Source organism: Rhea americana, unplaced genomic scaffold (genome assembly GCF_003343005.1).
Source record: "Rhea americana isolate MKP2758 unplaced genomic scaffold, rheAme1 scaffold_365, whole genome shotgun sequence".
Lineage (NCBI taxonomy): Eukaryota > Metazoa > Chordata > Aves > Rheiformes > Rheidae > Rhea > Rhea americana.
Genome location: NW_028186496.1, coordinates 15,693 through 29,343, shown reverse-complemented (window position 1 = coordinate 29,343; position 13,651 = coordinate 15,693). Strand labels below are relative to the sequence as shown.

Genomic DNA, 13,651 nt, shown 5'->3' with positions numbered 1-13,651 from the left:
TGTGCTGTATTGACTGTCTTCTCCACTTGAATGTCTGCATCATTTAGACACTGCTGGAGACGTTTTGCACAGTTGGATTCCAGTGACACCCATGTACAGGTGTGTCAAATAATCAGGATCAAATAACAGAAATTCATGCTTCTTATTTTCAGTTTTCCTGAAGACAATGTATCCCAACGTTTCCATTATAGAAGAAAAGACTATATGTTTAACTGGCATTYGTTTACATTACTCTTAAAATATTTCGACCTTTCTAAGGATGCTGTGAGCTCTGTCTCATTTTTTGGACTCTAAAATTAGAGATGTCAGAGGTCTATCACAGGTCAACATTATTAAGCATGTTTTAAGTTTCTACAGCTGAGTGTATTTACAGTAAATTAGCAATATGTAAAGCCCAAGCTTGCTAAGGCTTTTGTGCCTTAATTATTCTATTGTTGCATGATCAAATATTTGAAAGTGTTTCATGAAGAGGACTTGTAGGTCTTAATTAAAAATACATTTTTTCAGCCCAGAAGTTTACTTTTCAAAGAGGTTTTGCATTCAGGCAACACTTTAAGGATTTTTCCATGATAAAATTTTGCAGTCTGTAATCGACAATCTGTATGATTTGTATATATATGATTTGTCTCTTGAGTAAATGGTATAAGTACTAGACGTTTGTTTCTCGAATAAAGCTAGTACAGTCCACAGAAATTTTTAATTGAAAAATTCTTTAAGCATACCTGCTAGACGACAGTGTTATCCCATATATGAGGAAAAGAATGCTACACTGGGCTTTATCTGTTTTAGTAACAGGATGCTGATCTGCTTCTAGGTTTCACAACAAAGGAGTTTATGTGAAAGTTGGGCTGCAGAAGATAAGTCATACCAGAAATCTTCACAAAGACATAAAGCTTCAGGTGGACCAGCACGAGGTGGAGTTGCCAAGTATAGAAGGACTCATTTTTATTAATATCCCCAGGTAAAAAGCAGAGGAAGATCCTCTTGTTACATATCTGTGTATATGWATGAAAATGCTGCTTGATACTTGAACATTACCACCATTGTTAAATGGTCTAGGTTGATAAATGACTGTTACTGGGTATTCTTGATCTTTGTCCCCTCCACAGCCATAGCTTTGCAGCTGTGCCTAGGAAAGCTAACTCTCAGTACTGTTTTGATCTCACTTAGTGGAACCCGCTTGCTTTGCCAGTGCAAGCCCTCCACATTTGTTATTTCTTCTCCTGTGTCCTAATATTAATCTGGAAGGATTTCTTCACCAAAAGTACTCAGACTTGTTGGGATCAGCTTTGTAGTAAAGCGTGGGTTTTTAGGCATGGTCAGTTGGCCTTTTGCTTCTGTCCACTACCATTTCCCCCCTCCCCCAAACTGCTTGAACCCTTGACCAGATTTCACCAGCTGTGATTTGTGGAAGAATCAAAGGTAATCAGCTTGCACACATTTTGTAGCCTGCTGGAGACCAGGTGCCTGAGCATCTCCTCCACTGATGGCCCAGCAGGATTTAGTGGTCAAATACCATGTAGGTCCAGTTGGTCAGTAAGGATGTGTGGGGTGGCTGCGCAATATTATCCAGGCAGCTTTTAGCAGCCAAGTTACCATGGGAGATGGGGGAGGGTTCTCCTGATACCTGCAGGAGCCTGGAGTTATCGCTGTGGAAAAAGAGGGCATGAATCTGTAGGAAACCTGGCTTCCTTATATTTACTGGTGATTGCGTGGGTTTTTGTTTCCCAGAAACAACAGGTGATCAGTGCTGCCACACCATAATTTCCAAATATATAGTTTTCCTAAACTGTCCAGATCTCTTTCCATTTTAGTTTGAAAATACATACACACATGTATTTATATGAGAACTGTGGCAGAAAAAGACCATGATTAGCATTGAGCAGTCAATGTACTAAAAAAAACCAGGAAAGTGATTTGAGGAAGGAAGGTTGATATGTTACAGAAATCAACCTTTAGTTGTCAGAAGCATTTCTGAGGATAGAAATGCATGAAGAACTGCTAAACTACTAGTAAGTTTCACCAGATACAGAAATAAAAATTTGATGCTTTACCTTTAGTTATTTACTTTTAAATTCCCTTCAGTAGCTTCTATGAATACTGTCAAGATCAGTAAGGTCAATGTTAACTTTTTAATCCTTTGAAGTTAAAGGTCAGAAAAGCTATAACCTGTATTTCCCAGCAAAGTAAAGCTCTTTGTAGTTACATTTCTTGCATCTCACTTTTTTTTTCTTTCAAATGGAAACTGCTTACTTCACTACTTCTTTCGTTCCTGAAATACCTCATCAGAGGTCTTGCACATTTTAGGACGTTTTCCTGCTTTTACAGTGCAGGATAACTATGGTGCCTGCCTTCAGCTGGTGGGGAGCAGTGACCAGCTTTTGAAGCCTGACAAATGTGTCTGGTCTGGCTTCAGTGGGGTGCTAAGCAGGAGAGCCTGGCACCCAGGGATGGTCACCTTGGTGTTTTCTCTGCGCAGCTGGGGATCTGGAGCGGATCTCTGGGGATCGGACAGTGACAATCGCTTTGAGAAACCGCGGATCGATGATGGCTTGCTCGAGGTTGTTGGCGTGACTGGCGTTGTTCACATGGTAAGTTGGTGCCTCAGTAAGAGTCCTGCAACTCTCATATCCCAAGCAGCACAAGGAGTAGGAGAAACACATTCCCTTGAACTGGCAATGAGCTTCTCTGGTAAATGCATTTCCCTCAAGCAGCTTATTTTTGTAATAACTAGTCCATTGCAAATATTCAATCCTTGAAAAATGCAAACCGATGTTAAGGCTATTCCAGCATTTATTCAGAGTCTTGTTGCCTCATGTGGAAATGGTTTAGAACCAGAACTGATGAACAAGGTTGACTCTTATGTGAACAAAGCATCCAGGCAGCAAGCATTCAGCTGTGACTGCTATGCCTGTGCACTGACTATAGTGGCCTTTATCACCTGTTTTAGCGATCCCTGTCTAGGTGCCAGACTTCAACAGATGAAGTGGAAACAGAAGGAATCTGGAATAGGATGTGAAAAGTATTAGAAGTGTAAAGGACTTGTTAAAGTGCATGGGAAAATGCCTAATGATTTAAGCAGGCTTTGAATCCCCATATATACATACATGTACATATCAAAAAAAAACAGTCCTGTTTTTCATGAAACTAAGAAACAAGACTATTTTTTCATTCAAAAATAGAAATGTCAGTTACACGAAACAATGAAAAAGCTGAAGTAAGTGCAATGCATTTGCTTGTCTCTTCTCTAATAATGAAGAGATACAAAGTAAAAAATAATAGTAATTAAATAATCATAAATAATAAAAGGAGGATTAGAATTGGCTTTCTTTTGTATTTTCTGTGCTTTCTTTGTTTTTTGTCTTTTAAATATGTTGATATATTTTGTTCAGGATAATTTCAGAAATTCTTTACACGTGTATCTCTTCAAGCTGTTAGTTATGTAATGTAATGATAGCACTTAGTGTCTTTCTTGCTTATGAATAAAATGATTATGTTGTGGATGGGGACTATAAAGCTAGCTTATTTCAAAATGCATTATTTTTATCCATATCATGGTGCCAAAAACAAACAGTTAGAGGATGAAAAACATTATTTTAATGTTATGAGAACACCCATTCTTCACTTACGATTTTTTGTAAATATACTGCTATACTTCATCACAGTCAGTCTGCCTTTAATTGGCAGAGATTCCTTTAAGACAAGTGGCTTTATAATTATCTGCCACAGGCTATCCAGTATCTTTCTCTGAAAATCTGGTGCTAGTTGCTTTTGGTCTGCATGCTGCATGAAGCAGATATGTCAGTACTGCAGGTAATACTGTGTCTCAGTTTGGTGCAGCTTTAAGTCTTCCATGTATGAGATATGTGTTACAATGGCCTGTTATTAGCAGTGGTGTGCTGTGAGTTAGTTTTATTTTTGTATTTTAAAATTTCTTTCACTATTTTAAGAAATATGTTGCTGAAAAAGTACGATGTGGTCAGGTAACTAGAGACAACAAATCCATATAACCAACAAAAATGGAAAGGTGGGTACTTAAAATTGTGCACCTCAATCTTTGGTGTCTGCCAACTTTGCAGTTTTATAATTTAGTTCTTTTAAGGAATACAAGTATAAAACATTCCATTAGAAGTAGTAGTTTGCTAGAGATCCTTAGAAGTTTTAACTAGTTAGAAGCAACAAGGAATGTACCATTGCGTTGGAATATAAATGTTAACAAACCTGAGCTCCGGCTTTGTACTCTTGTGTTAAGGATTTTACCTGCATGTTTGGTGCCTCTGCATATTCCCCAAGAGGATTTGTAGCAGAAAACTTAACCTTGCTTCATGTTTTACAGGTAACACTGAGCCAGTAGCTGTAGATGAATATGGAGGTGAATACTGCAAAATTCTCTCTCCATGTTCATATGGTAGAGCACTTCTAGATTTTCAAGTTTTGCATAGACCAAAGTCCATGTGTGTAGTTAAGTGATTTAAAAATGTGTTCACTATTTTATGGAGGGAAGGGAGTGAAAGTGAACGAGATTTTTGTGAGCGTATGCTCCTTTACCAACCTGAATGTACAAATGACCACACTATGTAAGTTTCTTTGCCTCAGGCAGCATTCTGCGGGGATATGAGTTTATCTTCATGCAGTAACTTGAAGGATTAACGTTGCTTCAGCATGTGTATCCCCTACAGATTTGGCTTAAACAGTTCTTTTATTTGAAATTCAAAATTTCAGCTGGCAATATGACTCTATCCATACCCTCTCCCTGCTTTAATGCAGCTAAAGATTTTGTCTGAGCTTCTTGGTTTTGGAGGTGGTTGATATCTTGGATTTTACTTCCTGACAGGGTCAAGTCCAAGGTGGTCTTCGATCAGGAATCCGCATAGCCCAGGGCTCATACTTTCGTGTAACACTCCTAAAGCCAATTCCAGTTCAAGTTGATGGAGAGCCCTGGATCCAGGCCCCAGGCCAAATTATTATTTCTGCTGCAGGACCAAAGGTACTGGCTGTAGGTTTGCCTCAGCAACTTAATTTTGTTTCTTCAGTGGATATTAACATTATTTTTTCTTGCTCCTTGTTGTGCTTTGATGATGGATCTTAATGGAGCTAGTCAGCAGAGTGTAATAACTGTTAGATAAACACATAGCAGTTTCTATAGAGACTGGCTTGAGAGTCCTCTCTGCTGACTGTTTAAGAAAACGGTCTTTGACTTTCAGCCAAGTGATTACTACTTTTTCTTCGTTTTTTTTCCTTTGATGATCGCTAAGCAGCATTGCTTGCACTGAAGCAGATCAGAGTTACGAGGGCAATGGAAGTGCTGTAGTGTGTGAGAGGGAGAGTGGTCTACTGACAGTGCTGGGGGAAGGACAGAGTGTCCTTTAAAAAAAAATAAGCAAATTGAACCGCAAGAGAGGAGGCTCTGAAAAACAGAGGTTTCAGAGTAAATAGTTATCCATTTTCCCAGTATATCTCAGTGTATATTTAGATGGAAAAGATGATTAGCAGCCTAAGAAATAGGTTAATTTTGCTGTTGACTTTGAAATAGCTAAAGGATCATTTCACAGTAGCTGGCTTTCAGCTGCGGCCATGCAGGTCTACACATTTGTCTGCTACCTTCAGATTGCCTTTTTAACTTACAGGTATTTGTTGCTGCAGGCAATCTTAGAGAGTATCTAGCCCTCCTGGTAGAAAGCAAAGGTTCTTGTGGAGGAGAAATAAGTGAAAAAGAGGGTCATACTTCAGATGTTTGAAAATATATTAAACTTTGTTCTTTTATAACAAAAAAAAAGAGAGAATAAACCTGAGATTATCCTTCCAATGAGAAACATTTGTATCTTTTAGGTTAGTGACTAATTGTGTGTTCTATACACGTGGGTTTGTATTTATGTTTGCATATATATAACATACACATGCACATATATATATATCTTGATATGTCTCTATACACATACATGTATAAATTATGTTTAAAAAAAGCAGTTAATCCTATAGCTTTACAAAGCAAGGTGCTTCAGTTAGTTGTGTATTTAAATTGCTTTTCTGTTGCAGTTGCAACGTTTTGCTTATTTATTAGTTGCCTTAGATCTGATTGTAGGGTCTACAGCTACTTTGATCCTTACTCACATTCTTTAAAAATTGTCTATTTTAGGTCCATATGTTGAAAAAGTCCAAGCAGAAGCAGAAGAAAACTGGAAGTACAAGAGAGATGAGAACAGATAGCATGTCAGTCACTGAAGGAGGACGCTAAATGGAGACCTGTGGTCACCATGGGTGCAGCACATCTACTGTAGATAACCACAATGCTTCAGTGAAACTGAGTGCAGACAACTAGTGAAGAAGGGTTGCTTATGAGCATGCCTTTCATTACATAATGTAGTATTGGATTCTGCTTGGTTATTCAAAGATAGTGCCTCATTGCTGCAAACACTTATCTACCACTTGACTCATCTAAAATGTTTACTTTGGGTTGCTTTTCCATAAACTATTCCCCAGTTTTTAATTTGTGGAAACTGAGGCCAAACACAGACTCCAAGATGCTGAGATTTCCTCATCTACTTTTACAAAAACTCTTCCTCTCTTTCCTAGCTTTTCCTTCAAGAAAAACCATTCTATAGATGCATCTTGGTATATCATTCCATAAATGAAAATGTGTTCCTTTAAATTTATGTTCATAGTAGCCTCCAAACCAAAAAAAGGCAAAGAGATGAGCTGCTGAGGCCTTCTCAGATCAGTCCAAATAACACAGCCGAAGCAGTGCTACCGTAGAAGAGAAAAATATAAAACGTAAGAGATGATTTCTATAAAAGGAGCCCCATACACTGGGGACAGAGAATGTWCTAGAACAGCTGAGTCAAAATATTTGAATTTGGTTTCAATGGTATTTGGACAATATGAATGAAGGGAAAATATCTTTTAGAGCAAGTTATCAGCTACAGTTTAGCTTTTCCCACACTGAGTCAAATCCTGCTTTTAAAGGCATTTGAATTTCACTGGTTACTACTCTAAAGTAAAAAAAAGGAACAAGAAAACCAGAGGCAGTATTAATTATACTGATTTTCTATCATTGAGAAATTGCCTTTGACACCAGACTTCTCTCCTTGTCTTTAATTGTGTTACTTCATGTTTACTTATTTGTCATATGTTGGACTGTTATTTAAAAGCAAACTTCAAAGACTAAAAGAACCATCACTAATTAGGGTAAAAGAAGTACTATTTAGTGATCACTGAAGTAAATTAGGACAGTGATAGGTTAAAGCTGAGCTGAAATAGAGTGCTGTAGGCTTCAGATGACTGGGAATGTGATAGTTGTGAACAGTCATTTATGTAGTGAGCCTTCACAGGTCCTTTGCAGCTGCTGTTCTTGCCAGCAGTTGTGGGGCAGGGATTCAGTGACTGTCTCTTCCACTTGGATGAATGTGTGCTTTGAAGAGGTTGTCGCTCTTTCAGCTCCTTTGAGATACGACTACCTCTCCTTGCTTATCTGCCTGCTGAAGATACTGGGATCCAGTACTTTTTTCATAGCTTTCTGCTAAAGATTGGGGATATAGCAGACCTGTTGGTCCTGTAGAACACTACATGTATCTGCTGTCCATGGCCATGGTCATGGTGGTCCTTACTAACTTCTCTGCTGGTCTCATCTCATCGGGGTTATCAAGTGGCTGGACCCTTCACCCTTCACTCCAGATCAACATGATAAACAAGGTTGCCCTCAGCCTGGTCAGTTACAGTGTGAGGAGCGTGTATGCTTTTCCTGCTTGGGTGCATTTGCTGCCTGGAACTGCTTAAGCTATGCTGGCATATGCATGGTAGTAACAAGCACAACTATGGATGGCATGAATTCATCACTCAAATGGCAGCTTTGGAAGCATTCTTCTGGCCAGTGCATCTAAACACATCTCCAGCTGCTTCAGAGAACTTCAGTAAGACACTGAAGTGTGCAAACATCATGGTTTTGTGTTGGAGCTAAATACGTGCTGAGGCAGCCCTTGCTGGATCTACTTGATCAGTGTACACTATAAGCACAGTGCCAACTTCAGCAGCATTTGATCTTTACCTGTGTTTTACATTTTCCAGTCACAGTACAGATCAGGTGTCAATGTGGGTGCTTTAAAACAGTCATCTATAGCAATAGACAGAGCTATATGACTAAAGCTGTAGAGACAGGCAAAACAGCCAAGCAAGGATGGCATGAGCTGCCTGCAGTTTCTCCTTGCTGTCCAGTGATTCTTGTTATTAACAAGGTCTTACTGTTCTGGTAGAGGTGCGTTTGGAGAACTAATACATTTGTTTTCAGTGAAGTTTCCTATTAAATATTTAAATCATTAATTGTTAGGGGTGATCTTTATGGACTATCATATGGGCTACAACTTACTCTTATTGCACATATAAACTAGGCTCATGCTATGAAGATGACTGTGTTAATGGCACAGAGCTAAAGTACTCATCTCTTAATTACTAAACATGGGGGATTGTATCTGCTTCAGAGCCTGGGCAGGAATGGACTAACTGGAGCTCATACAGCATCCTGGTATTGGCATTACAAGTAGGAAGGGGCAAGTGTTGTATTTCAGGGTATGTCTTCTCAGGATGAAGCTCCCAACTTAGGAAATCTTAAATAGATTGCTGCTTATAATCCAGAAAGCCAAAGAATCTGCTTTGTGTCTGTGGGATAGCTGAAAGACTGCATAATCTTCTTACTGACTGCAGACTCTGTGATGGAGAGGAAAATTATTGACTTTCATTTACAGAAAACATTCATAAATTTAAAGTTTATTGGTACTGACCATCCTCTGCAGCCCAAGTAAACAAACCCATCTGATTAGTTTTCCAGGCATATTGCAGCAACTGGCAGTATTTTATGTTCTTGGCTCACTAAGGACCGGACTGTCTTTCCCTATCAGTCACTATCTCGTATTACATGAAATAAAATGAAACTTTGGGGTCAGAGAGCTGCTGCTTGTAGCACATCCTCCCGTTGGGGTTTTCCATTCCTCGGACATTGTACAAGCCTGTCTTAGGATAGCATCACAGTAGCTATCTAGCTCTTGACCTTTCACTAGCAAAAGTATGAATGTGTTCTCACAGCTCCCGGAGAGGATCCTAGTAAAGAGAAGGGAAAGGGGGGAAGGGGTTTTTCTTTTTCTCTTTTTACAGAAAGTGGCTCCCACATGTTATTTGAGGAGATACGTGCCACATTGGAATGAAATCTTGAGTAAAACACACTTGGCATATAGTATCTCCCTTAGATGATTCTTGGTATGTTGTGAAGACGAAGCAGATTTCTGGGCAGTTGAGATAGCCATGCTCTTGTAAACATTTTTAACAGAAAAAACTCTTGAACTGTGTTAAGACCTTCCAATTTCAGGTACTGTAAAACACCAGTACACCAAGGAAAACATACCTTTTCTGTGTGTGTTTTCATCCATTATATATCTAAGAGGCACTAAGAAATTTTTCCATAATAATACAAGACTTTCTTGAAGAGAGGTCATGACTCCTTGTATTTAATATTAAACATCCTGAGTTAGCATTTACACTGAACAATGTGACAGTAGTGAAAGTACTGGGGATGAGGCTCAGTTTCGTCAAAACAGGTGTTAAGCAACATCAGAGATGTAGAATCGGAGACCATAATCCATAGCATGCTCCTTGATCCTCTCCCCACAGCCTTGCCTTTTTACCTCACCTGCAGACCACAGCAGGCATACTTCATACAACTAATGTCTCTCTTGCTTAGATACTATATCTTTCAGTAGTGTCCTTCTAGGCTTTGCCAGCATAGGGGAGAGAAGGGTCCTGGAAGTCATGGTGCATATCCTACTATCACAAACAAGGAAAGGGAAGGTCAGTTGCTAAAATCTGTTTTGATGAATAAATGCACCATCTCTGTCCTGAATTAGGGSAACCTAAATTTAAAAGATCTTGGGGATACAAATACTACTTCATTAAAAATGTTGTTTTTTCCTTTGGCTTTTAGGCTTCATTTGGCCAGTTTAAACTGCTGATGCTCTTACTGCATTGATTTTTAAATGAAACTGTATAGAGTTATTTTGCCGAAAACATTTTATTTATATATGTTTTGTGTGTGAGTGTGTGTGTGTGTGTATATATAAAATACATGTATATATATATACACATACCTCTTAAAAATAGGTTTTATTGTATTTCTTTATACAGTGCATATTTGTTTAGGTTTTGCTGTGCAGCAGTGTTCTGACAGCACTCACCCCTGGGTGTCTCTCTTTCCACTTTCAGACAGGATGCTGACAGCTTGCTTACTTGCTGGTCCCATTTAAGTTCCCAGCATATATTTCTAATGGGTATGTACTTTCTAGCAAGACATGATGGTAATGAAGTCAAAGCACAACTCTTTCGAATGTATTATCTGCATGTGTACACTTTGAGCTCACATTGCTCTTTGGGGATTTAAATCAAATCTTAATGTGTTTAAAGTCAATGGTAGCATATAATGTAACGCTTTAAAAGTTAGAAGAAGCTATAGCATAGTTCATTGCAAAATGTAAATAGGGAACAAAACCTGAATGAAATATGATAGACAATTACTCATTAATCTTCACAGTTACCTTCTTCAAAGTATTGTACAGGTTTGCATTTCTTTAAAGAGCAAATAATGTGTTTGTTTTGAATTTTAACTCTTTGGAAGTGATGAGCATTTACGCATATTTGGCATATAAATGTGTCATTACTCAAATGAAGCCTCATTGGTTTGAAGAGGTCAGATTGAACTCTTGAGGCACTTTAGAAGGCTTAAAATCTTGAGAAGAGATGTAGCTGGATGGGTATTTCAGAGGGTGCCATAGTTGCACTAGCCTGTGCCCATGTGCCAGGTGGCTGCCTGCCCAGGCTGCAGCTCTGAGGCTGAGGTCTTGCRTGGATGTTGCTTCAGCCTGTGCTGTGCCTCCTACTTGCAACCTCTGCAGGCTCTGCGTTCTCCTCAGTGGCCAGGCTGCCCTCCTGCCTTCCAGGCCTAGTCTTTGCACTGAAGCGATAACAATAATATGAAAAGTGGCAGGAGGTGGTGGTCAGTGATGGAGCTGCTGGCCTAAAACACCAGGGCAGCTGTTGAGCTTGAACCACTGATTATTTTCTACTTCCACCTCAGCCATTTAACAGCTGTGCAGCTTGGGTTCATGCTGGAGCCTTGGCTCAGTTTCAGGCTTTGGCCTTACACTGCGCCTGGATCACTTCACATACTTTTTGCACTTAACAGTAAATGCAGGTTAGATATGCTTAGGGTGTGGCAAAACTGCAATGTTTGTACTTTTGTAAATAAGGGGATGATTCTGTCTACAAATTTAAAGATGCACTTTCAGGTTATGATGAAAAAAAGTCTGTAGAAAGCAACTGTTTAAACCTTCAGGAGTTGCACAGACTGCAGTGTCCCTTTATCCCCCTTTCTAAAACTACGTTCTCATTTAAAGCCCTGTTTGGGAACAAGAGGAGAGGGTATCTTCCCCACATTGCAATATGTATTTATTTCTGACTAAGAGTTCATATATATTTTTAAAGGTTACAAATTGGCTGCTATTTGAAGAATTAGGATTATTATACTGATTTTATAATACATAATGTTAAAGTTTATTTATAATGTCAACATTTACTGATTTCACACTTGGTTTGTATGAGAGGTCTGACTTAAAATCATTTGTTCCTTTTGCTATTTAGTATAATTTTTTGGATTAACAGTGTAGCCATTGTATGTATGGAATGCAGTGAATTGAATGCAACTTACTAAAACTATTTCTAAATGTACAGTTAGACCAGCAGTTTCAATGTTTACAAGACAGTGACTATTGATTGTAAACCCATACATGTCAGTTGAAACAGTGCACTCTTTTGTGTTTTGGAAGCACTGTTTCTGCTTCCTGTGACAGTTAATAAAACAGTTGCCTTCTGGTTTAGACTCCTCACTATGCCCCTTTGGAGATACTTAGATGTTGATTATGAGCTTTCTGCCATGGACTTGAAGAACAGAATTTGTACTGATACAAGTGTTGTATTGAACGTGTTTTCCTAAAGATTGACTTTATTTTTTGTGAAGATAATTTATGAGAATGATTTTTAAGCAGTGTGTTGTTTTTGAAAAAATTGGTCTGAAGTCTTGAAATAAATGTGCGTAGATATTAAAGATGTATTCCAAAGCAAAATATTTTTTTTAATAGGGCACTGTTATTGGTGTAGTTATTTCCCTGATTGCTCCCAGTGATACACCCTTTTACATGTTAAAGTGTGGTGGTTAGGAGAAGACTTCATTTCAGGGGCTCTGTCTTCATTTGTATTCCAGGAATCCTACACACTCCTGGTAGTAACTCCAAATGAGAATGCATGTACATACCTGAGTTTTATATATGGAGATTATCGCAGGTTAAAGAGCAAAGAATCCACCCGTTTGCTTGGCTGCAGAAATGTCACAAGTTTGGTGGTGACTGTCTGATTCTTACAGTTATCTCTCACTGTCCACATGGATATGTCCCACCCACCCACCTTTTGCTTTCTGAAGCAGATGAGGCACAAGTCAGGCACATGTCTGTGCACAGCAGATAGAGCTGGCCTGACCATGGTTTCTCTCCCTTTGTGCTGCTGATACTGCCAAATGGGGTAGCAAGAGGTGCTTAAAGAATTACTGAGTATTTGTTGTGTAGTCTTAGGTACTTACCGTACCCACACAGCTCTTGTAAAACAAAATCAATCCTTGGGATTCGTTTCATAGCAATAGTTGTATCGCTCCAGCTTTTTGGACATGCCAAACCATGTTATCCTGGGGATAGTTTAAATAGCAATGGTGTAGACACTAGCAAGCAACATCTTGAAGAAGCTACAGGTTCTGATTCGTAGGAGGACACATCTCTATTTGAATGCAGAGCATCAGTGTCTGTCATTTGCTAGAGCTCACTGTCCCTCCTACTTGTGAACAACCCACAATATGTTAACTCTTCGAAGTTTGGCTTAACTAGTGCTTAAATAACTGTGTTTAACGTTTTTTCACCTCTTGTTATTTAAAGCAGCCAACCTTGAGCATTAGCTTTTTTTATTAATGCTGTTTATATTTCAGGATACTCTTAAGATACCTTATGGCTTTTTTTGTGAATGCTCTAATATGTTGGTAATAAATTGCCTCGGCTCAAAAAGCAAAGCTAAGGCAACCACTGAACAGTTTAGTTACTGTCTAGTGCTTATTCTTTGTGCATCTGCCTAATAATACCCCCAAAAAGTATAAGCATTGAAGTGGTTGAAAACTATTTCCACATTGTGTGCCTCAAACTAATAAATGCGTATCACACATTTACTTGTGGATTGGTCTCAAAAACAGGGTTTCAATGGTGTACCTTGTTTCTTGATGTTTGCCTTGCAAATCACTATGCTGTGGTAACTTGTCTACAAAAAATATACCTAATGTACTAACTAGTTTAAAAAAAAGTAACTTATAAAAGATGGACTTTTCTCTGATATTTAAACATCTGTTTGTCCTTGGATTATTTTCTTAGAATAATTCTGTATATATTTTGCAATGTGTTTGTGTTTGACTGTACATTTTGCACTGATTTGAAATTCTGTATCCAGTTATAATTTGCAGTTACCACAGATCTATAACTAGAATTTATGTCTGTGAAAAATACAGTATCTGTTCTACCCTAGATGTTTG

General features: G+C 38.6%; 1 protein-coding gene across 1 annotated transcript in view; it reads left to right on the top strand.

The window, feature by feature from the left end:
- DGKQ (diacylglycerol kinase theta) overlaps positions 1-12,155 on the top strand; it is a gene marked incomplete at its 5' end in the record, with an annotated part of 102,067 nt that extends 89,912 nt beyond the window's left edge. The window contains 4 exons of the mRNA XM_085312442.1: positions 815-961; positions 2,480-2,591; positions 4,835-4,987; positions 6,137-12,155. Of these exons, the coding sequence (XP_085168568.1) occupies positions 815-961; positions 2,480-2,591; positions 4,835-4,987; positions 6,137-6,235 (511 nt within the window). The remainder of the gene's footprint in view (positions 1-814; positions 962-2,479; positions 2,592-4,834; positions 4,988-6,136) is intronic.
- Between the last annotated feature and the right edge of the window lie 1,496 nt (positions 12,156-13,651).